The sequence below is a fragment of the Charadrius vociferus genome, unplaced genomic scaffold (genome assembly GCF_000708025.1).
Source record: "Charadrius vociferus isolate BGI_N301 unplaced genomic scaffold, ASM70802v2 scaffold494, whole genome shotgun sequence".
Lineage (NCBI taxonomy): Eukaryota > Metazoa > Chordata > Aves > Charadriiformes > Charadriidae > Charadrius > Charadrius vociferus.
This window is the reverse complement of record NW_009648157.1, coordinates 680,102-705,444: the sequence shown is the minus strand read 5'-3', so window position 1 is coordinate 705,444 and position 25,343 is coordinate 680,102. Positions and strand designations below refer to the sequence as shown.

General features: G+C 38.9%; 1 protein-coding gene across 1 annotated transcript in view; it reads right to left on the bottom strand.

Annotated features, from left to right (window-relative positions):
• The window catches only part of CCDC170 (coiled-coil domain containing 170), a 39,853-nt gene extending 14,798 nt beyond the window's left edge, over window positions 1–25,055 (bottom strand). The window contains exons 1-5 of the mRNA XM_009884048.1: window positions 24,888–25,055; window positions 21,328–21,584; window positions 17,195–17,339; window positions 15,209–15,394; window positions 3,289–3,606 (exon numbers count right to left, since the gene is read on the bottom strand). Coding sequence (XP_009882350.1) covers window positions 3,289–3,606; window positions 15,209–15,394; window positions 17,195–17,339; window positions 21,328–21,584; window positions 24,888–25,055 — 1,074 coding nt within the window. The remainder of the gene's footprint in view (window positions 1–3,288; window positions 3,607–15,208; window positions 15,395–17,194; window positions 17,340–21,327; window positions 21,585–24,887) is intronic.
• Between the last annotated feature and the right edge of the window lie 288 nt (window positions 25,056–25,343).

Genomic DNA, 25,343 nt, shown 5'->3' with positions numbered 1-25,343 from the left:
AGCAGCAAAACATTAAAGCTTCATCACTTAACATACTTAGCAAATACAGCGATCCACAAAACTTCATCATTCAACTACAATCACAAAATTCACCAAGCAGTATTAAATTTAAAGCTAATATTCATGGTTCAGGAAACTAGGTCTTTTTTTCAGAAAGACTAGCATTTTGGGGGAGTACCGCTACAAGTATAGCAGGCAACTGCTGTATTTGCTAGCAGAGGCAAAGTGCTATGCTAGACATACCTGGCATAGCTCCTCTACTGTATAAAAACAAATTAAGAAAAGCTGGCAACTGTAAGATCAGCATTTTAGTTCCAAAGCGCAGATTTAGGCAGCAGCAGACTGAGGCTGATACCTGCTTTGTCTTAGTAATAAAGGCTTCCTTTTAGTATATATATTTTAAAAAGGAGTTATTTTCCACTGTAAAAGTCAGCAGGTCTTTCTGGGAGAAAGAGAGAGGTTACAGCATAGCACCCAAATAAACAAATTTTAATACTGTTATGGAAAACTACCTGTTTTTCCGAACATCAGTTTCTTTACCTCTAAAATAAGGATAATCACAGCTGTTTAGAAAAAGAAAAGTTGATTATTGAATATTTTACAGCAGTTCTTTGTAACAGAACGTGACTTGTCCAAGCAATGCTGTTACTTGGAGAAGCAGTCACATTCCTCTCAAGCAGCTGGAAAAGTTCCTGTCTGCCACAAAATAAAGACCAAGTTTGAATCCTCTCCAATATTACCAGTCTGCAGGATGATCAAGTGGGCAACCCAGCATATAAAGCTAATAATAAGGAATAATATCAGGAGTAATAAAAACTGAAATAAGTAGGACGCACTATGCATGTACTGTATGCTGTATATCCACAAAGAAACTAACAGCTGCTCAATGTAGTACGCAAGCAGACTTAGCTGCAACTGCGTCTTACAAAAGCAGCAGGTCCCCTGAAAGCATACGCAGGAGCAAAACCTTTTTACTCAATAGCTACCAGTCAACTTACATTTTCCTTTCTCAGCAGTTCTCAAACTCATCAACATCTCAACAGAGTGTACTGTATGCCAGAACACCAAAAAGTACAAACCAACGCACATAAAATTCTCATTAGATTTCAATTTGAAATGTAAGCTTCTGAAATTTTGCTTATGGAAGCAACACTCCATGACATATAGCAAAACTGTAAAGAGCTTATATATTAAAAAATTGCTGCCACACTTCCACTTCAGTGGATCACTTTCACATATTAATAATTTTCACAAAGCTTGTTTTCACTGAAATTTGGCATATTGACTCTCAACCTATGGTATAGGGAGTTGTTTTGTATTTTTTAACAAAATATTTAATCAAAATGCACAAGGGTATTTTCAAGAGCTATTTACAATCTTGGAAAGAACACAAAAACATTTGCTAACATAAAAAAATATCACATCAGCAGGAGATGGTAGAATCTTAGAATCCGGCAAGGACACAGAAGTTGCTTATCAGTGCTCAGTGAAAACAGCTTTTGATTTAGTGTGTGACTTTTAATTATATAATCATCCTCGCTGACAAAATTAATATATGCCCATTTAAGCAAGTGAGAAACTTCAGTGCAGTGTTGGGATACTGACACTGGTCAGACTGTATTCTGGCTTGCCTTCCTCCTGAGCTGTCCTTTCTCTACCTGTACATGCAAACGCACCTTCGCAAACACTACCAGCCAAACCACCTCCAGCATGAGAATACCCAGCTGCCTTCCAGAATCACAGAATGGTCAGGGTTGGAAGGGACCTCTGCAGATGATCTAGTCCAACCCCCCTGCCAGAGCAGGGTCACCTACAGCAGGTTGCACAAGATGGCATCCAGGCGGGTTTTGAATGTCTCCAGAGTGGGAGACTCCACAGCCTCTCTGGGCAGCCTAGACATACCTGGCATAGCTCCTCTACTGTATAAAAACAAATGAAGAAAAGCTGGCAACTGTAAGATCAGCATTTTAGTTCCAAAGCGCAGATTTAGGCAGCAGCAGACTGAGGCTGATACCTGCTTTGTCTTAGTAATAAAGGCTTCCTTTTAGTATATATATTTTAAAAAGGAGTTATTTTCCACTGTAAAAGTCAGCAGGTCTTTCTGGGAGAAAGAGAGAGGTTACAGCATAGCACCCAAATAAACAAATTTTAATACTGTTATGGAAAACTACCTGTTTTTCCAAACATCAGTTTCTTTACCTCTAAAATAAGGATAATCGCAGCTGGAGGATGACCTCCCTCGACCTGCTGGCCACATTCTTCTTGATGCACCCCAGCATGCCATTGGTCTTTTTGGCCACCAGGGCATATTGCTGACTCATGGTCGTCCTGTTGACCACTCCCAGGTCCCTTTCCACAAAGCTGCTTTCCAGCAGGTCAGCCCCCAACCTGTACTGATGCACGCGGTTATTCCTTCCCAGATGCAGTACCCTACGCTTGCCCTTGTTGAACTTCGTAAGGTTTCTCTCCACCCAATTCTCCAGCCTGTCCAGGTCACACTGAATGGCTGCACATTCTTCTGGTGTGTCAGCCAGCCCTCCCAGTTTTGTGTCATCAGAAAACTTGCTGATGGTACACTCTGTCCCTTCATCCATGTCATTGATGAATATATTGTACAGGATTGGACCCAGTACTGACCCCTGAGGGACACCACTTGTTACAGACCTCCAACTAGACTCTGTGTCACTAACAACAACTCTCTGAGCTCTATTTGCCAGCCAGTTTTCAATCCACCGCACTGTCCAAATTCCTATTGCCTTTCTCCTGGATGGCAAACAGTTACAGTTTCAACAATGTTTAACTGTAAGCGTAAAAATACTTTTTTCTTTGTAGGTGCAGGTTTCGAGGATTGGAGGGAAAGAAGCTGCCTGGGGCAACTCATTAATTATGTCTGCTTTGAGAAACAAGTCTGTCCTTGAAGTCGCTATTGTAGCAGCAAATCCATACTTGTTCACATGTTCCACTAAATCATAGCGACAATGCAGCCACTTTTGACATCTGCTTAGTGCCACTGAAACCAAATTTCAATGTCTTAACTGAAAGGCCAGTTCATGTCTTTTTTTTTGTTAATAGCATCTATTATTAATTTCATTTCTGACCTTTTCCAACTTAATAAAACATAGATGCTTTTCGCCTATTATTTTAAATCAACAGAAAATCAAATTAAAGGTTTCTGTAATTTCAAAACCTAAGCAGAAGGAACCACCACTCTAACAGATGAATAAAATGAATAAGAATCCAAAGAGAATAAATACACACATTGGGCAAGTGCATTAGTTGTTGACTTACTATTTCTTTACTCTGCTCTTTGCAATTTATTTCTTGGATCCTCTCCAAAATGGCCTTCTCAGAAGGTTTAACTGTTGCAGATCCACAACTGAGTAGGGTAGCAATTTGTTCTTTAAAAGCCACTAAAGAGCTCTGAGCAGTCCTGGCCTCTTCTCTGCTGCTCTTCAAGCTTCCATCCAGCTCACTGGAAGATTTCTTCAGATTGTGCAGTTCCCAATTTGAGGCGTCCAAAGCTTTCTGGGTAGCAGTCAGTTTATCTTGGAGGTTTCTGATCTCCTTCTCCAAACTTTGTCTTCCTATTGTAGCGCTGTCAAGATCCTAAAATACATCAAAGATTAAAGCTGGTTTTAAAGGTTTCTTATAACCCCTCCCCTCCACACCCAAAGCAGGGAATAACTCAGAAGCCGGTACTGCAGACAGAGAAATTAGTATCCTTATTGCTCACATGGGCGCAACATCAGGGCTTCATAGGAGAACTCCCACTGAAATTGATGAAAGCCCAAAGCCTGCTGTAATAGACTAAGCTCTTGCAGTGGCCTGCAAGAAGTAATACATGAATAAAATTTGCAGGTAAACAAAAAACAATTTTTTATTGTAAAACTATTGCTATCTTATTTTTTCATTCGGATAACCTGGACTTAGAAAACAAATGGTGAACAAGATGTAACACAAATAAAGGAGGGAAAAGAGTGGAGTGGAATGGAATGGAATGGAATGGAATGGAATGGAATGGAATGGAATGGAATGGAATTATTTCAGTTGGAAGGGACCTACAATGATCATCTAGTTCAATGCCTAACGAATTCAGGGTTGACAAAAAGAATACACACAAACTCTTTGAATATAGTGTTACACGCAAAATTAGAGGTGATGTCTGAGATCATCTTACCTGAATGTGACAAAAATTCCTGAGATTATTTATACACAGAAATGAAGAGTGAGGGGTCAAACAAAAATAGATGATGATGTTAAGACAGCACAAAAGAAGGTGCAAATGCTCAAATACCAATTTCACCTCAAAGAAGAAAGATTGTGAAACATTTGTAAAAATTTTCAAAAAGGATGATATTCATCTTCTAAAGAAAGCAAAATCCCTATTACCATAAGTTCAGATTTGCCTGAGGAACAGAAGAAAGTCAATGAAGAACTACATGCACTTCCACAGAGCCTACAACTGCCCCCATCTGCTGCTCAGCTGTCGGCGTGCAGAAGCATGACTGGGGAAGGACTAATGGGATGGCAGTTCTATATATAGAAGGCTAACTGGTGAATAGCCCATAGGACTTATTGCTTAAGACATCCTCCGATCTTTGGCATTTTGTCATGGTTCTCATTCAGCCCCTGATACCCATGACCCTTTCTATCTACGCCCAGAGCTTTTAAAAGTTCTTTTCTCTTTACGTTCTGATGAGCCAAGACTTGGTTTGGAAAGAAGAAAAAATAGGCAGTACATATATCAGTTGTACATAAAATATTGACCCAACAGGGAGAGCAGACAAACAGAACTGTGTATCCTGACCCACGATGCAAAAGCAAATGATGATCAAAAAATGAAAGAAAAATAACCCATCTAAACATAAAGAAAAAACCACCTCTCATTCAGTCAGCTTGCAAAACTCTTTCCTTTACCCACAAAACCAATATTGAGTATTACACATTCATATACAAGAATAAAATGTGCAGTGAGACCAACTAAAAGACTAAATTTTCAGTTTTCAGGGTATTATCTGATTAATAGAAACAAATGGGAAAGAATATCACTTCACACAAGACAAAAAATTATGCCAAAGGATGGCATATTTATAGAGAGTGATTAAATTTCTCTGGAAGTTTCAGTTATTTAGTACAGGCTCAGTAAGTGAATTGATATGAACTAAGATTGTGTACACTGGAATGAAAGAATTGTTCCTGGAGCAGCTGTGAATATGGTGACCACTCAGGGGTCTCTCAGAGTCTACATGTGCTTGCTGTGTAGCATAGTAAGTCATTTGTATTAATGGAATACGTGCCAATCAATTAGTAAATCTGGGAGTATTTATGCAGATCAGGAGTGAGGATGGACAAAAATGGAGTTTGGGAGATACGCTTGGAAATAAAATATGAATATACAATACTAAAAATACAAAAATTTTGAAATAGCTTCAAAAAGACAAACATGCAAACACATAAATGAAAACAAACCAAAACAAACCCTGTCATTTAGGAAATTATTTCTTACTACCCCTTTCTAAAGTAATTGTAGAACTCTTTTGGAAACAAATGTTGGCATGATTCCTTGCCATTTTCTCTTTTTTAGTCTAAACAAGTCCTATTAATAGAAAATTCCCACCTGTGCTCAGAATTACATTATGGTAATTACAGCAAAGAATAAAGAGTGGTTTATTTCAATTACAGTTTTCAGCAGCGTGTATTTTTCCTTTCAGAAAGGCACTGCGAAAGTAGTTTGCCAGTACCAGGGAGCTTACCTAATTACAATCTTGTTTCAAATTGTGAACATCTGCAAACAAACACAGCTGAATCAAAAGATCAAGGTATAAAATAAGGAACTGCAAGCCTATTGATGCCCAAACATTTAAAAACAAAAACAAAAACAAAAACCAAAACCAAGCAATTTACAGAATGAAAAGCCATAAAATTCAAAACACTAAAATTTTGAACAATCCTCCTTGAAACCTCCCTTGAATGGAGAGCATCTACACTGGCTAGCTTCATCAAGGTCAACCTGAACGTTGAACAGTATCCAGAAATTTAGGGACTGCAACACATAAAGGTGGTATCCCAACTAGAAGCAAACCTCTAAGAGCTTAAGTGATCAGTGCAGGTGGGTAAAACAATTTCCACCCCAGAAGACTGAAAAAATGGAACCACGACATGTTTTCTCTTTGGATCCTCAACATTTATGGCTGACGTCCCATGGCTCTGAATTATACGAAGGTTTTGGTATGCAGCTTGTAGGGTCAAAAAAGCTACCCAACACTGACACACAGCGAATTTCAAAACCAGGAACAATTATGGAAATTGATGTTCAAAGAAAACAGAATTAGACATTAGGTGGATTTACCCAGGGTAGACCATGTCAATGATGGGTTGTTAGACACCAGAGATGCAGCAGATGTACCACAGCCATGCTCACCTGCAGATGCAGAAAGCAGAACTAAAGGTTCTTCAACTATCCAAGACCAGAGCAAATGGGCTCACATGGCACAGTGCTGTACTTGAAGCTACCCACTCAGGCTGGGACACAGTCTATCCCACTGCCACCCTACCTGCACTAGACTGGAGAAGATGTCAGAGTACTCAGACCATTGCACAAGACACTGACAAGGCTTCCCTCATGAGAAATCATGGATTCAATATTAGGTCAGCTGCATTCACAGAGAACACGTTCAAGCTGTAACAAGTGGGGGAAATTACTTCTGTCTTTTAAGCAGAGAAGGAGAGACAATCTTTCATAAGGAACAGCTAAAAGAGCTGCATTTAACACTGCAAAACAAAGTGAGGGAGATATGGTCACATTAAAGAGGCAGACAAATGAAAGGGAGTAAATAAGAAGGGATAAGATCTTTTAAGCAATAATACATATTAATACATATCAACACTCTGTTGATCTTAATATCTACAATGCATTTTTTTAAAGCTGTAATAACTCTTCCTTGATACACTGTATTCTTTCATATTTTTCAAGATTTCGACTAGCGTGTCTTATACACATATAAGGTCTGTTCATCTGTCATTTCATCCAATAATCATTTTTATGTAAATGGATACTAGTCAAATTAGTTACTATTTCTGAGGCAGTTTTAAGTGTCAGACTACATACCATAACTAATTAATGTATTTCGACTTTTAATTGCTTTAGAACGTCTGAATGAACACTACCTACTCCAAAGTGATTCAAGTAGTCAAACTCAGTTTTCCAGAGCTTTGAATTACCTCCTCTAGTTCTCCCTCCCTAAAGCAAAACCAAAACAAAACAAATAAACAAAGCAAACAATAAAACCCCATCAGCACAACTGAAGCAGATTCAGAGAAAATACAACAGGTCCACATCCCAAAAGCGCTGTAGCATTTTATTATGATTGTAAGTGAACACAAATTTAATTGCTCATTTACCTAAGCATGCAGTGCAAAAATCTTTACTTTCATCTAATCCAACAGATTAAAACAGGCTGTGATAATGTTTTTTCTGTCATTATTTTGCATGTACTATGCTACAGAAGTATGCCACACCCTATTAAAAAAAACTCTATTGTAGCTTTGCAGAGGAGTTTATGATAATACTGATTTTTATCTCCAGCACCGGTTTTCATCTTAACTTCTAAAGAACAAAAAATAGCAAAGAAGGTACAAAAACTCTCTTTTTGTACTGAAATTTTTGGCCCTAGGAATGGCTATGTTCAATTTTAAACTGTGGAGAAAATTTGTTTTCATTTACATGAGTTTTTAAAATCTGTGGGCTTCCAATACTAAAAAGTATCCAACCACATTTTCTTATCCATTTACATGTTGGAATCAAGCTCAGGTGCTTGCAAGTTTTGCAATGTTTAGTTTCAGAAGCTCTGCAAAGGTCTTCCTGCAAAACACCTGCAGAAGAGAGGATGGTATGAAGGCTTCCCTTTCCACTGAGCCTTCTGAAGAGCTGTGAAGCTTTAATTAATAATCTTTCAGTAATGAGCAGCATTCATATCTGTCTTTCACTGTTCCTACACACGGAGTAGCTCATAAAACAATTTCTCATTGGAAGGGAAATCGAATCATCAGTTGCTGTTCCGGTTAAATGGAGAGGTTTCCCCACAGGCTCCACATAGACCACAGCCACCCAACCACACAGTCTGTATAACCCAACAGCCCCGTGGACAAACTATGTGGACATACTCCTCCTGAACCCCATTAACTATCTCAGCTATGGCTTAAGCAATAGGCAGCTGCACCAAAGATGTTAGAGGAACTCATTCTCTCCTGATTCAATGCAAACTGTTGTAAATTCTTTCAAAGAAGAGGTTATCAACTAGGCAAGCCCCTATAGCTCTTCCTTAATTAGTTATCCATCAAAATTACAATGATATTTAAGTTCTGTTATTAAAATGTATTGATTGTGCACACTGCATGCAATTTTTTTAAATGTCAAACAGAATCACTATTTTCACAGAAAAACTATAAGAGAGGTTATTCTTATGAAAGCTATTTTCATACTTGATATCAGCTTTGCACCTAACATATTCTATGGGAAATCCCAAGCCCACCTAAATTGGCAACAAAAGTTTGACTGAGTTCTGTGGACTGAAGATCCCACTGCTTGATTACAGAAGAAAATGAAAGAAATTCAAATACACTTTTAGTAACAGTGACACTGTCATGCTTACTGTAACGACACTGTTTTTTTCTCAGTTTTAAAAATAATTAGAACTTTAAAATATATTAAGTTCAATTAGGAATTTATGGAAACATAAAAAAGATTTGCTACTGGAAAAGCAAAAAACTTAGCAGAGAAACAAAATGCAAGCTTTTCACTTCCAATGAGATAAAGAGAAATACAACTCTGTAAGAGGGTGGACACAGACTTGAAAACTCATGAGACTGCTGAGGCTCTGCCCAGAGAGTTCAGACTTTTAACAGAAACAGACACCCAGAGACAGTGTCCAGAGCCCTACCTGAACATTGGCAATATAGCCGTTCCATGTACAGAACTGGAGGAATTACTGATTACTTTTGGTCAAAATTTGCTAATAATGACAGGGCCATTTTCTAAAGGGCTTTCATGAGATTATATGTGAAATGTTCATACTGTATCATATAGTAGCAGCACCATCTGTTAACATGGAGATGCAGACTTTGAATCACAAAGTCCCACAGTGATGGAAGCTGAGAGGATGTGTGGCCAAAAGTATTTCTGCGGGTTTGCCCACACACCACCTACTGGCCACTCAGGCAGCCCAGATAACAGTTATTTGGCCTGACGTAGCAGATTCCTACATAATTTCTGTCCTTCACCAGCATCTACCGCTCTAGATCACCTATCACAACCACAAGTCCATCTCCTCCCTTTGATTTCTTGGAGCAGCCATGTGTTAACCAATGCCCTTCTTACCCGTCCAGAGGAAAGTTTGGGCTTTTGGGCTTTCACCCGTTTCGAAGAGCAGAGTATTTAGGTTAAATAATTTGAGAGGGTTTTTAGACCATAGAAGGATATTTGAATTTATATCATAATCCCTTATTGGATGTGAGGGGAAACACAGTGCCAAAGGATGAGGAAAAGGCTGAAGTACCTAATGCCCTCTCTGGCTTAGTCTTTAATAGTAAGGCCAGTTGTTCTCGGGGTACCCGGTCCCCTGAGCTGGCAGACAGGGACAGGGAGCAGAATGAAGCCCACATAATCCAAGGGGAAATGGTTAGTGACCTGCTACACCACTTAGACACACACATGTCTATGGGGCCAGATGGAATACACCCAAGGGTACTGAGGGAGCTGGTGGAACTGCTCACCAAGCCACTTTCCATCATTTATCAGCAGTCCTGGCTAACTGGGGAGGTCCCAGTTCACTGGAGGTTGGCAAATGTGACGCCCTTCCACAAAAAGGGCCAGAAGGAGGATCCAGGGAACTACAAGTCTGTCAGTCCAGCATCGGTGCCAGGAAAGGTTATGGAGCAGATCATCTTGAGTGCCATTATGCAGCACATACAGGACAACCAGGCAATCAGACCCAGTCAGCATGGGTTTACGAAAGGCACATCCTAGTTCACTAACCTGGTCTCCTTCTATGACAAGGTGACCCACTTAGTGGATGAGGAAAAGGCTGTGCATATTTTTTACCTAGACTTTAGTAAAGCCTTTGACACCATTTTCCACAGCATTCTCCTGGAGAAACTGGCTGTTCATGACTTGGATGGGTGTACTCTTCGCTGGGTAAAAGACTGGCTGGATGGCCAGGCCCAAAGAGTAGTGATGAATGGAGATAAATCCAATTGGTGGCCGGTCACAAGTGGTGTTCCCCAAGGCTCAGTATTGGGGCCAGTTCCGTTTAATGAGGGTATGGAGTGCACCCTCAGTAAGTTCGCAGACAACACCAAGTTGGGTGGGAGTGTTGATCTGCTTGATCAACAAGGAGGGCTTTACAGAGGGATCTGGACAGGCTGGATAGGTGGACTGAGGCCAATGGTATGACGTTCAAGAAGGCCAAGTGCTGGGTCCTGCACTTGGGCCACAAAAAACCCATGCAGTGCTACAGGCTTGGGGAGGAGTCGCTGGAAAGCTGCCCGGCAGAAAAGGACCTGGGGGTGTTGGCCAACAGCTGGCTGAATATGAGCCAGCAGCGTGCCCAGGTGGCCAAGAAGGCAAATGGCATCCTGGCCTGTATCAGGAATAGTGTGGCGAGCAGGACTAGGGAAATGATTGCCCAACCGTACTTGGCACTGGTGAGGCTGCACCTTGAATACTGCGTTCAGTTTTGGGTCCCTCACTACAAGAAAGACATTGAGGTATTGGAGAGTGTCCAGAGAAGGGCAATGAAGCTGGTGAGGGGTCTAGAGCACAAGTCTTATGAGGACCAGCTGAGGGAACTGGGGTTGTTTAGTCTAGAGAAACAAAGGCTGAGCGGAGACCTTATTGCTCTCTATAACTACCTGAAAGGAGGTTGTAGCGAGGTGGGTGTTGGTCTCTTTTTCCCAAATAACAAGTAATAGGATGAAAGGAAACAACCTCAAGTTGCACCAAGGGAGGTTTAGATTGGATGTTAGGAAATATTTCTTCACTGAAAGGATTGTCAAGCACTAGAACAGGCTGCCCAGGGAATTGGTTGAGTCACCATCCCTGGAGGTATTTAAAAGATGCGTAGATGTGGCATTTCGGGACATGGTTTAGTGGTGGACTTGGCAGTGCTAGGTTAACGGTTAAAGGTCATTCCTACCTAAATGATTCTATGACTCTTTTAACACTGGCACCTCAATCAACAACAGGGTCTCAATATACTAATGCAATTATACATACATATAAAAGAAACCACATTACCTTAACAGGAATACTAAAGTATAAAAGAGAATGCAGGTATCCAGATGAATTCTTACACCAGCAGCACCAGTTACGACTGTTATACCACAAAGACTGTAAACTAGCTTGCTCTTATCTCCTGTCTTTTCTGATGATTCAACCTGAAGATATATGTGATGCCTGCTGAAATATGTCCTTAATATGTATTTTCTTAATGACATCTTATGAAGTAAAAAAATCCAGGTTCTAACTCAGAAACTCATTACTTTATTTATCTATTGGGACAAGAAATGCCCAAAGTCATTTGGTTGTGGTTGTGTATTTGGGTATATTCAAAATGTAGGCATGTTTCTCAAGTTTAATGAATTTCCTTAAATAATAAGTTTAGATTTTAATTAACTATGTTTTCATACAATCAATTGATTTTAATAAATTTATACTGATTAGATGATACTTAGATACATTTTATTCATTAATAACATCATTTAATACAAGTCAGTATTGAATACTGAAGAGTATTTTCTTGGTTAATTTTGCATCAGTGGTACTTACAGATATATTTGTATTAACTAAAATTGCTTGATTATATTTCAAAAATGTTATTTAAAGACATTGCATGGTGCGTATATTTGCAAAACAGATGTTTAAATTAACAATTCAGAGGGAATCACAAACATTTCCAGGTTGAATCATTAATGAAGACATTAAACAGAACAAGTCAGTTTACCAGTTCTTGTGATTCATCAATGGCAATGCTGTATGAAAGGCAAATTCATCTCAAACAAGAATAATATAGGCAACTTTTTCTATACCTTAAATAAATACTGTACAGGAATTTATTAAATACAAGAAAGAATCTTGGTTAGAGCAAATAAGACTTTTTTTAAGGACCTATAGACACTCTCAAAGAATGTTATAATTCTGCAATTATGATTATCATAACTAATCACTGTCTGGACATACAGAAAGAAAGAACAGGTATTCTGATTCTCAGTCTAGAAATCTGGGCAGCATTTAAAAGTTATTTTCCATCAAATGCTCATTTGATATCCAGCACTGCCAAAATAAAGGTATGCACAATGTTCACACAATCCCAGAAGCAAACTCTTGCAATATTCAGTCAGAAATGTGAGAATTTCAGATTTCTAAAAGAAAAGTAATACATTACAACAAAAACAGCTTGGTGGCTTGCTTTTGTTACTTATATTAATTTCGAGACTGCATTAGTTTCTGTTGTTCGCTGTTTGTTATTGTGATGCAACGAGGCTGAGAAGGGAACATATAAAATTATCATTCACTTGCTAATGCTCCTCAAATGAAAACCAGCTAACTGCAACAAATACTCAAGCATCAAATATACTAAAGAACATTCTGAATTACTGTCACGTATTAACCTTAAAACGTAACCAACTGGCTTTCATTTTCTTCATCGAGAATTTCAGACTCTACAGTCTGTTTAACTGATCATTAGATAGCTGCCTCCTCCTGGGACATAAAGAAAGGCACCCAGTCAAGAGAGGGAGTTCACAGAAATCCCAGTGAGCAGGAGTCAAGAACTACCTGTCAAGAAAAACTGACAATGATTCAGAGAGCTGGCAGGGAACAGTGCGGTGGCTGAGGCTTGCTGGAGAAGACTGACAAAACAGTGTGATGGCCTCTGTACATTTAGGAAGAATTTTGAGAGAAAACTGGAAGAAACAGGCCGCCATCTCAACCTATAATACAGAAGATGGCCAATATGTTTGGCCCTGGGAACTTCAGGCAAACACAGGCAGGAGTCACTTGTATTCAATCTGTGCTGGGTAAATTCCGTTACAGGAAATTCCATTAATTAAAGCTCAGAAAACAGTCCAGGAAGATGTCACCATGTGTGCATGTCTTCTGACACAGGAACAGTATGGATTTCTGCTTTTTGCCTTCACAGGGGAACATGTCACATGTGCAACTCTCTTCATGGCCTTAAACTGTGCAGCAAAGTATACGACAAAGTCAAACCGACTTTATACCACTGATGTCCTTCCTGTAACCTAATAAGACACCCATGAGGGGAACAGGGGATGCCATACATCCTCCTTTAGATAAGTGGATTTAAAGCATTTTTGGGTTTTACTTATTTTTTCAACACTGAATTTCTTAATAAGCTTTTGTGAACACAAAACCTTCTCAACAGATTTACTCAGTATGTGCAAATTTAAGTAGCTAGACTGAAACAGCACTGGAGGAATCCGCAGCATCTAGATAAGCAATGATGGCACACACTTCATTTGAGAGGCAATGCTAATAATTTAGCAAGACATTTCTGCAAAATGGATTAAATAAATTATGTATTTGGCATATGCACAATAATTATAGGAAAATATTTTTCATACAACTAGCTCAACTTTGGAAATGTTTTAGCAGTCAGAGCAAACTTGCAAAACAAGTCACAAATGAAGCCTTCATCTTGGTCTAAAACAGCTCCTGATTCTGGCTTACTTAGCGAGAAAACGACTCCTCTCACTCATATACCTGTGTTTAAAGTCAAGTACGAGAACAAAATGTTTGCAAAAAAGACATGCTAAAGTTTTTGGTGCAGGTTCTCTCTCAGTCCCATTTGAGCCTGAGAAAATTTTACACAGGTTGGTAAGAAGTATTTTCAGCAGTAAGTAAAATTTATGACCCTTGTGGTACTTAGCATTTATCTTTCCCACAACAAATTCTTTCTTCTCCAGAGCAACACTGTCAGCTATTTGTCATCTCCTAAGTATCTTCCCTACAACAAAATCAGAACACTATATCCTTTAAATTGTATGATGGTGGTCTTCTGTTCAGGAAAAAAGTAATGCCAGGGGAGTAGGGACAATGTAATTTTACATTTGAAAACTTACTTTCACAAGGTTGCCTTTACGTTAAAAAATTCCACAAACTCAGTCACATACAACTCAGCTACATATTTGGCAGTCTAAGTTTCTTCTCTTATTTTCTTAAGTTCTGGCCATCAGCTTTAACCACCCTGCTCTAGTACCTGCAGGAAATTTTCATTATGGTTTTAGCAAACTGCTCCCTTTACACAGTTATCACTCAAAGTACAAAGTAATAAGGAAAACTGCTACAGCTCACTTTGTTCGTCCATCCTTTGCAACGTACAAAAACTCCTAATGGGAGGTCTCCTGGAGCAATTAAATCCTTAAATCACAGCCTTTTCCCTTCTAAATCATACCTAGGTGACTTTGGTGAATATTTGACTTACAACTTAACTCACATTTCTCATTTCAGCATCGTTCCTGCTGCACAGATTTCCTCTATGGGTTCCTCACAGCAAAACAGTGTTTCCCTGCAAGAGCCATCCTTCTGCCTACAACTTTTTGGGTATGAGGCAACTGAGTATTTACAGTTATGAAATACAAGTTTATAATGCAGTGAAACAAGATCTGCAGTGTCTGGAAGACAAGTCACTTTACTTACAGTTCCTTAAGAGAAAGAATAAAATAGTGTCCTATCAATTCCTTTCAATTTCTCATTAGAATTTTTAAAGGAACTCAGTAGAAGAATCCTCAGAAAACTTGCAATATCACATAAATATTATTTAAAAGAGCATTTTTTCATTGTTCCATGCTTGTACCTCAGATATACTCCTTAACTCTATGACCATCTGTTTATTTACATGTTTGTGCAAGCACAGCAAAGGCTACAACAATATGAAGGAAGCAAAGCCATAAATTTACAAGCACCATCGGAAGACATCAAATCTAAGTCAGATCTACTGTACACAATATTATTGTTTAATCTCCATACATTCTGAAGCTTTCAAAGAGTTGAGAATAACCTTAGGAAAATGCTTTTTTTAGGAAAGACCCTAATCATCAGAAGTCTTTCAGAAGCATTTTTTCCTCCTACAACTCTTACTGAAAATTATTTTGAAAACTAGACAAACATACATGTCATGCAATTATGTACCTCACTAAGTTTTTCCATGTCTTGATAGTATCCTGCTGCCTTTTTCTGCTCCTTGGTCACTTCTGAAACAAGCCTCATGATAGTTTCTCTACTAGCTTTGGACTCCATCTCATGGACATTGATAGCTTCTTGAAGAGCAGCAACCTGGTCTTTCAGTGTCATATTTTCTTTACATATTTCAGAGATCTAGAGAAATCATTCAAATATTAGTACCTTTTTAAAAGCACTTAACAATGACATATATTCACCCCAGTATAGCTGCTCCTAATCATCCCAATAAAGACATGGTGTTTCTGGTGATCCCTAGGTCAGATTTATAATTGCATTCTACTACTCCTTTCTAAAAAGAGCAGAAAGACAACTAAAATGAGAACCATATTCCCACCAGAAACCCACACCTTAGTGTAATGGGCTTCAGATTTACCCCCACACAATCTCTATGATGTGTTAAACAGGTGGAGAGCTACTGTGGCTGCATATCTGCGCTTGACATGAAGCAGGTCAGAAAATGAAAACAGATCATATAGCTCACTTCATGTGAAAAGCAGACCATTTCAGTTTGGCTTGTTAAGATTTATGCCTTTCATTTGGAACGAGAAACTGAAAGCTGCATTTTATGCTTGAAACTTTTTAGGCGTGGGGAGAATTGAGTTAGTAAAAGCTATTTCTTAAGCATATTCAAGGGCAGGGTCAAATACCTGGTGGGCTGCTGTTCTAAGCAGCCGACACCTTGGAAAAAGGAGTCATTTCCAGGAGGATTCTAGGGCTGTTTCAATATGTTACACTATTTCCAAGAAGTGGAATAGATGAATGTGGGCACTTCAAAGAGTGCATAAGGCAAAATGTACCCTGACTCCTACTGGCAAGACATTTGTTAAGACTAAGCCAGATCAATTCTGTCTTAAATAAAACCATAATGTGGAAAAGAAGCTAAACAGACGTGCCATGACCCCAAACAGAAAAATGAGTTGCTACGTTTTCCTAATGCACACAGTTTTCAGCACAAATTAGATTTCCCAACTAGATTTATTACTACATTATTAAAACAAGAAGTCAACATATACTTTTTTTAAACTCCAGTTATTTCCTTAACTTAAAGCATGTAAGAGTTATAGCTTAATATAAACATCTTTGCCTCTAATGACAACTAGCCAAGTTTTGTCAGAGTATGTATTATAATTTCAATGTGCATGTAATATGAGGGCAAGTACTTTAAGAAATCACTGTGATACGTACCTAGATAATCTTAATTTATGAAGTATTCCTTAGAGCCAGAACTCTTATAATAATAATATAATGAAACAGAATTCCCTAAAATACCTAGTATGCTCTCAAGTGAAGAAAAATAGGGATAGCAAAGACTAGACAGAACATGAGAAAAATGCATGAAATTAGGATAAAATGCCCTTCAGCAGCATCAATAAAGGTTAAAAAAGTATACAAACAATTTTTCTTTCCTAAATGTAAGTTTAGTTTTTGGAACTTCAGAAGTATTCTGAAGGGAAATAATGAAGTTTTATGATTAAGTCTCAAAAACATCACACAGTTATTTACAGCATTTTGTTACAGGGCATAGTTAAGGTTGTTTTAGGGTATCCCATTTCAGATGCTTTTCTTTGATGGTATGTCAGCTGAGATAACTGTTAAGATCTAGCGGTAGAGTTTACACGTCACCTAGTGACTCCCAGTGTTATTGTTTTCAGGAAAACTTTCAACCAACTCTCTAATCAGGGCTGTACTTGGGAACTACAGGCTGATAAAATATTTATGCAGGTACAAGGAGACCGAGTTCACTGAGGTTTACTAGTGTTCAGCACCTTTGAAAATCAGCCTAATATGAAAAAAAACTGTCCTAAATGACAGCACTGTCGGTAAATCATTATTTATCACCAAGACTCCTGTCTTCATCATTTGCTTTATTTCTTTGACAACCAAATATTCTTCTATTTAATCACTATACAGAGACTCTTGCCTACACATAATCACCTTTGACATTATATGTTCCTGTGGTTTCTCTTTTTCTGTGATGTCTGTGTCCAAGAATCCAGAAAGCTGTGTAAGGAGCTCTTCATACTTTCTGCTGATTTTAGAAGCTTGAGTCACGTTTTCTTCACACTCATTCAAATATTTACTAATCAGACAGAAAAAAAAAACAGCATATCAGGATGAATGTTCTCTGAAACTGAATTCTAGGCAAAAGACATTATCCCAAGATTATTGCTAGCTTCTGCATGCCACAAAATGAATTTTAAAAGTTACATATCGTTCTCTGTATCTGTTATTTAATACGCGTAACTTTTGTTGTTGCCTTATGTGTAAACATTTCTTCATCTTTGCTTTTGACAAGCACTTCAAAGAATCTTCTATGATCCCAACCTCATTCTCAGCACAAAATTTCAATAAAACACAAGAACCAGGTGACATCAATAAACAGTGCCCTCAAGATACTAGAAATGGAGGACGCAAGCAAAAGCTTAGAAAAAGTAAAGGGGAAGAGAGTGCTCAAATTATAGTAAAATATGCTAAAAGCACTTCACATCCCCTCTCTAACGAAGCTGACTGCTGATAAACAAACTCCAGGGTACGAGAAGACCCTCTGGACTAATGGAAGTGTAGGACATTCAGAGTACCTGCAAAGGGAAGTTTACTACCAGAAGCAAACAGAGATGGGAGACATGACTTTGCTGTACAGAGTCTTCTGCAGCGTAACACTACCCATGAAAGGAATTGGATAAAAAAGAAAATATCAAGGGACTAACACAAAAGTATGAAAAAAAGGCAGCTTTTTGACACCAATTTCATAACTCTCAAAAGGTGCCTATCATGCAGATACATATCCCACATGAAACATCTGCTATCAGCCTTAACAGCAGGTATCAGTCTGTAAATGCTCTGTAAGAACGAACAACCAAATAACAGAGGGGTCAGTTTAACTCATTGGCATAAATGTGGTTACATGCCTCCTGTTGCCAGGGACAATGACAAGTCCAGCAAACAAGTATTGCCACAATCTGCACAGGTAGCAAACGTATAGACTCAAATCTCGCTCACAATGCTGCAACACTGAGCAGCACATCTGAAAAACTACAAAGAAAGAGATTAACAAAAAAAGTCAACCAAACAAAGCTCAAATGGCCACTAGGGTAATCCAAATATCAACTCCAACACCTCTCAGGTAACACCCATGAAAGAGGTACTCAGTGGTATAGCACAAGAAAAAACTATTGAGCTTCCAGTTGAGAAACAAGGTACTTTCTAAAGCAAGTTCTTCACAAAGATTTGAACACTAGAATAAAATGAGACATGAGATATCACCAAACAGCTGTCTAGAGCAAATATTTTACTGTAACTCATTTGCTTATCAGAGCATAGCACTATCCTGTTCTCAAGGTGGGCATCCTAGTAACTTCTGGACTCCTTCTTTTCCATTTCTGATTTCTTCCTCTCTAGGTCAGCAATCAAACAGGCAACAGAGCATCACTCCATAATCAAAAAGCAGCACAAGACTCCTATAGGAAACACACAGTGAGTGCCAACATAGTACATTAAATGGTTATAAGTCACTAAGCAAAAGAGACGGTCCATGAAATAAATTAAGATGTTTGTTGCCTTAGGAGAGAGATCAGCACAGTTGTCGTCAATGCTGCAAAGTGGAAGAGAGTGGAAAAATAACAGAGAGGAATGGAAAATATTAATTACTGGTCTGGACAGGACAAGGATATTTCCATGTACTACTGCACAGCATATACCGTGAGCCAAAAGAGCTTTGTCTTCTGCAGCAGGCACTGGCCCTCAGAAGACAAATGCCTCACAGCTCCCTCACCTCCAGGCACTTTCCTTTCCTCAATAGCCCCAGCAAAATGAAGCTGTGAGATGGCCATTAAACTGCTGTCCTGAGGAGGGGTATGTCAGAAGTGAAAAGGTATGAAGCTCCAGACACGCCATACATGCATACCTATATATTAGAATATTGTATGAGATTGACCATCAACTCAGCAAACTGTTCTGTGGCTCTGAAAAATCAAGGCATACCACACACAGAACCATGCCTGCTTCTAAAAATAAACAATCTGAAGTACAGAGCATGTACTTGACAACTCTACAAATAACCTAATTACCTCCAGTAGGGCCACAAAGGTGTGAGCACCTAGAAAATATCCAATCAGGTACAAAAAAGTAGAATGCAGCTCTTTCACAGTTTTGCTAGCTCTTCAGAACTAATGAGCAAAGAGAAGGGGAGGAAAAGGAAAAAAAAAAAGCTTTTCACAGTTCAGGCTCTAAAAATATCTCGGCAATAGAGCTGTTGAGTAGAAAAGCAACATTTTCAATAGGAGAGATGTACATCTTGGAAACCAACCACAGAATTCATTAAACATTTGTTACTATATTCCTAGGTATAGAATGTAAATGTGCATTTCATGCCTACTGGCTTGCTCTTCCCTTTTGTTAGCAGTTTTCAGTGAAAATCTTTCTTGAATACCTAATTAGGACTAGTCATGTGCCATGTACTACCAAGGTGGCCAGGCTAAGCAACTAAAGTTCAGTAAATCAACAGATTGACTAGTATTAAGTAGCACATGTAACCACTAGCTGAGGATGAGAAAAAACTTTGAAAGCATACACTGTAGATTCATGACCAGTCCAACATGTTTCTTCCTTCCAAAAGAGCAGACTCACCCTCCATTTGTCCCTTCCCTTTTGCCAGCACTCCAGTGGTACACTCCAGGTGCACAGCAAACTGGGCCTGGGATTGTTAGAGCTGAAAATTAAGCTTTTTATTTTGCTCACTTCTCTCTTGGAGCAGCTCCCTGGTCCCAATCACCGTGTAGCAACATAAACAGAGGTGTGGACACAAGTGTGATGGGCAAAACAGAGCAGCCAGGACCGTACTGAGAGTGACAGCACAGATTTGTGCCATATAAAATTGATCACATCACTGTAACAATATGCTAGTAAGATACGCAGTATTTTGGCAGCCTTCTCCCAGTGAGTCAAGTAAACAGGATAGGAGGTTTTTCTTCTTTTTTTTCTTCCTTTATTTTCCCCAGAAGTAGCATTTTAAAAAATCTTAACAACCATTATCTCAGAGACTCTGATGTTTTCTATGTTGCTAGGATGCATAATACACGTCTTGGCTTAACTATTTCCTCACTTATATTGGGATCATATCTAAAATGTTTGGCAATTGACATCAGCACTCTCTAGGCAGAGCTTTTGGCAAATCAGCTGGTAATAGACAAGTGCACAGCAATGGATTTCTCTATATTTTAAAATAACTTGATTATCCACTGCTACCGCACAAAGCCTGGAGGAGCTGTGCAAAATACTTATTTGGGAAATACAGACATCTGGTGAACACTCACCTTGCTTTTAACTAGACAGTATTGACAGAGACATGGATATTAGCCTTGTAATGGTGGAAAAAAATCCATTATAAAAGTCTGTAAGATTTCTATTAATTTACTGTGACTGACACTGATTTTGGAATTTTAAAGTTCAGAATATTTTCACACCAGTCAGTTTTATTTGTGATCAACACCGGTATTGGTCTCCATCCTACAGACCTGAAACATTAGAAGTTATGCAGAACTGACAAATCGGTGCTCTGACACACTAAGAACAGTAAAGTTAAGGCAGCATATCAAGTTACAGGTAAATGTCTGTAAAAGATGCCACATGATAAGGATAGACCAGGGCACTAGACCATAGTTGCAGGTACTGCTCATCACTAGCATGCTATGAAAGGCACAAAGTTTGCCTCAGTGCCATACGTGGAAACATCTGAATGAGGAAACCATATGAATTTTTTCTACTGCGCTCAGACAAACAGCCCTCTGTGCTCATTTTTTTTAAATAATGAGGTTACACCAAGCTGACTCATATCATCATTTCTCCTCCAAAGCAGAAAACTCTAAAAACCCCATTCATGGGCTAACAACTCAAATCAAAATTCAAATTCCAATACCTTCCACACACTTAGGTACAACAGTTGTGCAAGGCATTGTAACAGAATTTAGACCTGCAGTAAAGTCTGTCCACCAGCATATTTTTCTACGTTGACAACTGCACCATTCTGTCATCCCAAAAAAAAATTGTTTCTCATCTCACATGAATCTTACTTAAGTTTAGCATTTTGCTCACGAAGCTCCTCCTTCAGCTCCCAGTTTTCCTTGAATGCTGCCTGAGCTGTCAGCTCAGCCTGGTTTTTAGAAGTGGCGAGCACACATGCCTCTTCCTCCATCTCCTGAACTCGGGTTTGCAAAGACAGGAGGCGAGACGTCTGTCTAGCATTGTTCTCTTTGTAGCTTTCAGCTTCAGCCTTCAGCTCTTGAAAAGAGGCTTCTTTAGAGACTATTCTGGACCTGAGTTCAAGAAGCTATAGACAGAAAAGGAGAAAGCTCATTAAAAAGGAAGAATAATTTTCCCCAGGCTGAAATACATGACTGCATTACAAGTTTAGTGATGTGACAAGAAACACATTTTGGAACAAAAGACTAAGAGTCTTCTATCAATACAAGACTGAGTGGAGGTACACAACTTTATTTCCATATAACTAGGAAAAAGCTATAGAAGAACGGGGTTTGTAAAACCAAAACCTGCTGTCGTGTAACACAACTTTTCAAGATCATCTCTTACAGGAAGATAAATTTATTTACAAATTCAGAATTTAGGAAAAGCCCATCTTAAGTTCTGCTGTATAACTTGCCTCCCTTATGCATCTGCATTACAATACAGTCATTAACACCACTATTCCCTCCTTTTTGCCTGCTTCCTCCCTGCTGCCAATTCTGCTGCACGACTACATAGATAATCTATAGCAGTGGGGAGTTGTAACAGCAAAGTAACCTGTTCTATGAGAGTGGAGCCTTTTGATGATTTACAGCATACTCTGAGGCAAAGAAAATTTTGGAGAGTTGTGCTGTAGGCAACCTTTTCTCAGTTTATGCAAATAGTTTTTTTTTTGGTCTGATAATCCAACCAAATGTAGCTGGCTTTACACAGAAACAGCAATAGAGCCTTTTAAGAAAGGGTGGGAGGAGGGACACCACTGCCAAATGCCACGGACCTGTTCCAGAGACGATGCTAGAGCTTCCCAACAGTTCATGGAGTTCAGTTTTTTTCTATACTTTCCTCTCTCTTTTAGTTAAAAATACCATTTTCCATTCAACTATTTCTGCTACATGCGTCTCTAAAAGACTGAGCTTGAGGCAGACACACCAGGCACATAAAATTTCAGTGTCTTTTGTTTTGTTAAAAGGAACAAGTAATTTAAAGTGGATTTTTTGAAACAAGATGTGTGAAGGCATATGTCATTTCAACTTTCCTGATAATTCCAATCATAAACAGCAAGATGCAATCGGAAGCATTTATCTCCTACTACATAAAATTAACAGGCAAATAATTAAACCATGTTAACTGCTCTTTATGACATGTGCTGGGGCCTTTAACTTGTGGCAAACATTTTAAGGCAACGATTATTTAAGACATTAAACTGCAGTTCGGGACGTGAAGAAATTTGCGACTCTGTCAGAAGCTTCCAAGTGTGACCAAACCCAAGATACTCTGAGAAATTCCAGGAGGCTGGTGAGCCAACTGAAGGGCAACTGCCTTGCAAAAGAGAGGACCTGTTTCTCCTGCTCCCAGCCACGTACACCTGTCCTCTCCCTCGCACCAGCTCTGGTATTTTTCTGATTCCTCCACAAACAATTAACGCAGCTGACAGAAAAGAATTCACTTTCTGTAGAGGAGGAAGAGGAAGGGGAGCTGGCCATATCACAGAGAAAATGCTAATACTGAGGACTCAGGTAGGAGGATCTCTCTTGCAGCAGCAGGATAGTCTCTGATGAGCTTATGCTTCACCTGCAAGTGCTGGTTTATCAGATGCTTTGGAGCTGACAAAAAGCAGCACTTGATTTTGAGAAAAGCAGCTCTGCTTTTTCCCAGGCTCACGGGCTTCACTTCCATACTCCAACCTTTTCTTTGTACAAGCAGAAGCACTTCTATTGCTATGAAGGTGAAATAAGATTGGGAAACTGATCCGGCTAAAAACAACTCAGAAGGCGAGGCTTTATTTTTCCATTGCATCAGTTCCCCAACAACAAAGTGCCCTGTAAAACTACAAATATATCTGTGCCAACAGAAGGGATGGGGCAGTGTGGGGAAGGAAACAAGCAGCTGAAAGAACAATAGGATTGCTTTGCTTGGCAGCTGGACCAAGCTATGGTAGCTTAAAGTGTTCACAACCTTAAAATTTCTCTGTGGTTCAACTCGCCATCTGCAAAATGTGATATTTTTTCTTCTGTCCATTGTCTTTGTGGTCAGTTCCAATAGCAGAAAAAGCAAGAATAATCCCATATCGTGAGTTTTACAGAGCACTCAGCAGAACAGAGCTCTGACCTCAGCTGGGTCATGAAGGTCTCTTATTAACAAGAGCACGAACAGCTGCTTTCTTGACTATTCTTTCACTTTTGCAAGCACGGTGCTGAAAGAATCTATAAATCAGTCAATCACGCTGGCAATAAAGCCATTCAACATTTCCAGTAATAAATTCTTTCTATGAGAACATGAGATTCCGTATGGCCTTTCAGAATTGAAATGTAAAGTACTGATCCTGGATAGCCATTAAATGTAGAGGAACTCTGCAGCAATTTCAGGATCAACTCGTCAAATTCAAGCTTAGATGATGAACACTCACTCCTGTAGCTCTGACTGGACAGTGTATTAACAATTCATTCTCATACAATATTACATGTTCTTGCTGTTTCCCATATTCATCCTCCACAATTAAAGACGTATTTCATTGATAAAGCCTTCTTTAATGTTCATGTGCTATGCAAGTATATTGCAAAGTACTTTAAAATACGCAATAGAAATACACATTTGTAACATGTACAGATGTTTAAAGTACTAGTTGGATGAATGTTCACAAGTTTCTATTGAACTTTATGTAATCTACAAATATTTATGAAGGTACACACCTACATCTATGTATGTAAAAAAACGTAAGCACTTCACATCTCCTAAAGGCAAATTTTACTCCATTTTAAAACTGACCACTGCCCGCATTGCTGAATTGGATCAAACCAATCTTATTCAGCCATATGTTAAAAAAAATAAGTGTGAAAATAAAGAAACTCTAAAAATTATCCTCTAATCCTCTCTCCTAAGAACTACCATTCCCACAGCAAGGACAGCAGGAAAAGATGTACGTGTGTTCATCAGCCTCTCTAGTTAAAATCAACTTCATTAGCTCAATCACAACTTCACTGGTGATGAAAGCAAAGTAAATTCGGGGAGCTGTAATGCCTGAAGTGGAGGAATAGGTGAGGATGGGCAGTTATATCTTAACTCACTGGCAGCAGGAGGATATCTATCAAAACTTTTATACAACCACAATTTAGAAATATTAACTTTCAGGTTTCATTACAAAAGACTGGATTTAGGTGACAGTAAAAAGCTACACTGCTTCAAATCTTTCAAATGTAAGCTCATAATCAGTTCCTGAATGTAGAAGCAAGCAGAGTAAAAATCTCATGGAAATTATATGTTCCAAGAAACAAAAGTTCTGCAACAAAAGCAAGAAGTTTTGAACTTTCTGAAAACTTTCTATTCTCTGCAGAAAGTGACTGCAGAGAATCCTCAGGTTTGGAGAAGGATTTGGAAGTATTTTTAAATATACCTCTGACTGGGCACAATCATACTTCACTGAAAGTGCTGCAAGTTCACTTTGAGCAGTTTCAGCTGCAGCTCGATAGTGATTCATCTGCTCTCTAGTGACAGGAATATCCGAAAGAATGTGATCATGAGATTCCTGGGAAGACAGCATGAAAACAAAACCATTAGACATCAAATTTCTGAACATTTTTGCTTCAGTGCTTTTTTTAATTAAGATGCTTAAGGGCTTCTATTCCAAATATATTATTCCCAGAGTAACTGATCCTTACTGGAAAACAGGATAAGCAGTCACTTTTCTACCAGTCACCACTTTCATCTGCAAGTTCAGCCAGCAACATCAGTGGTAAAGTATATCAGCATGCAAGATATTCCCTCTCAACAATTCCACAGCCTCCCACTACTTTCAGCTCAGCTTGTTTCCTGCAGTTTCAATGTATTTAGCAATATCCAAAAGGTCCCT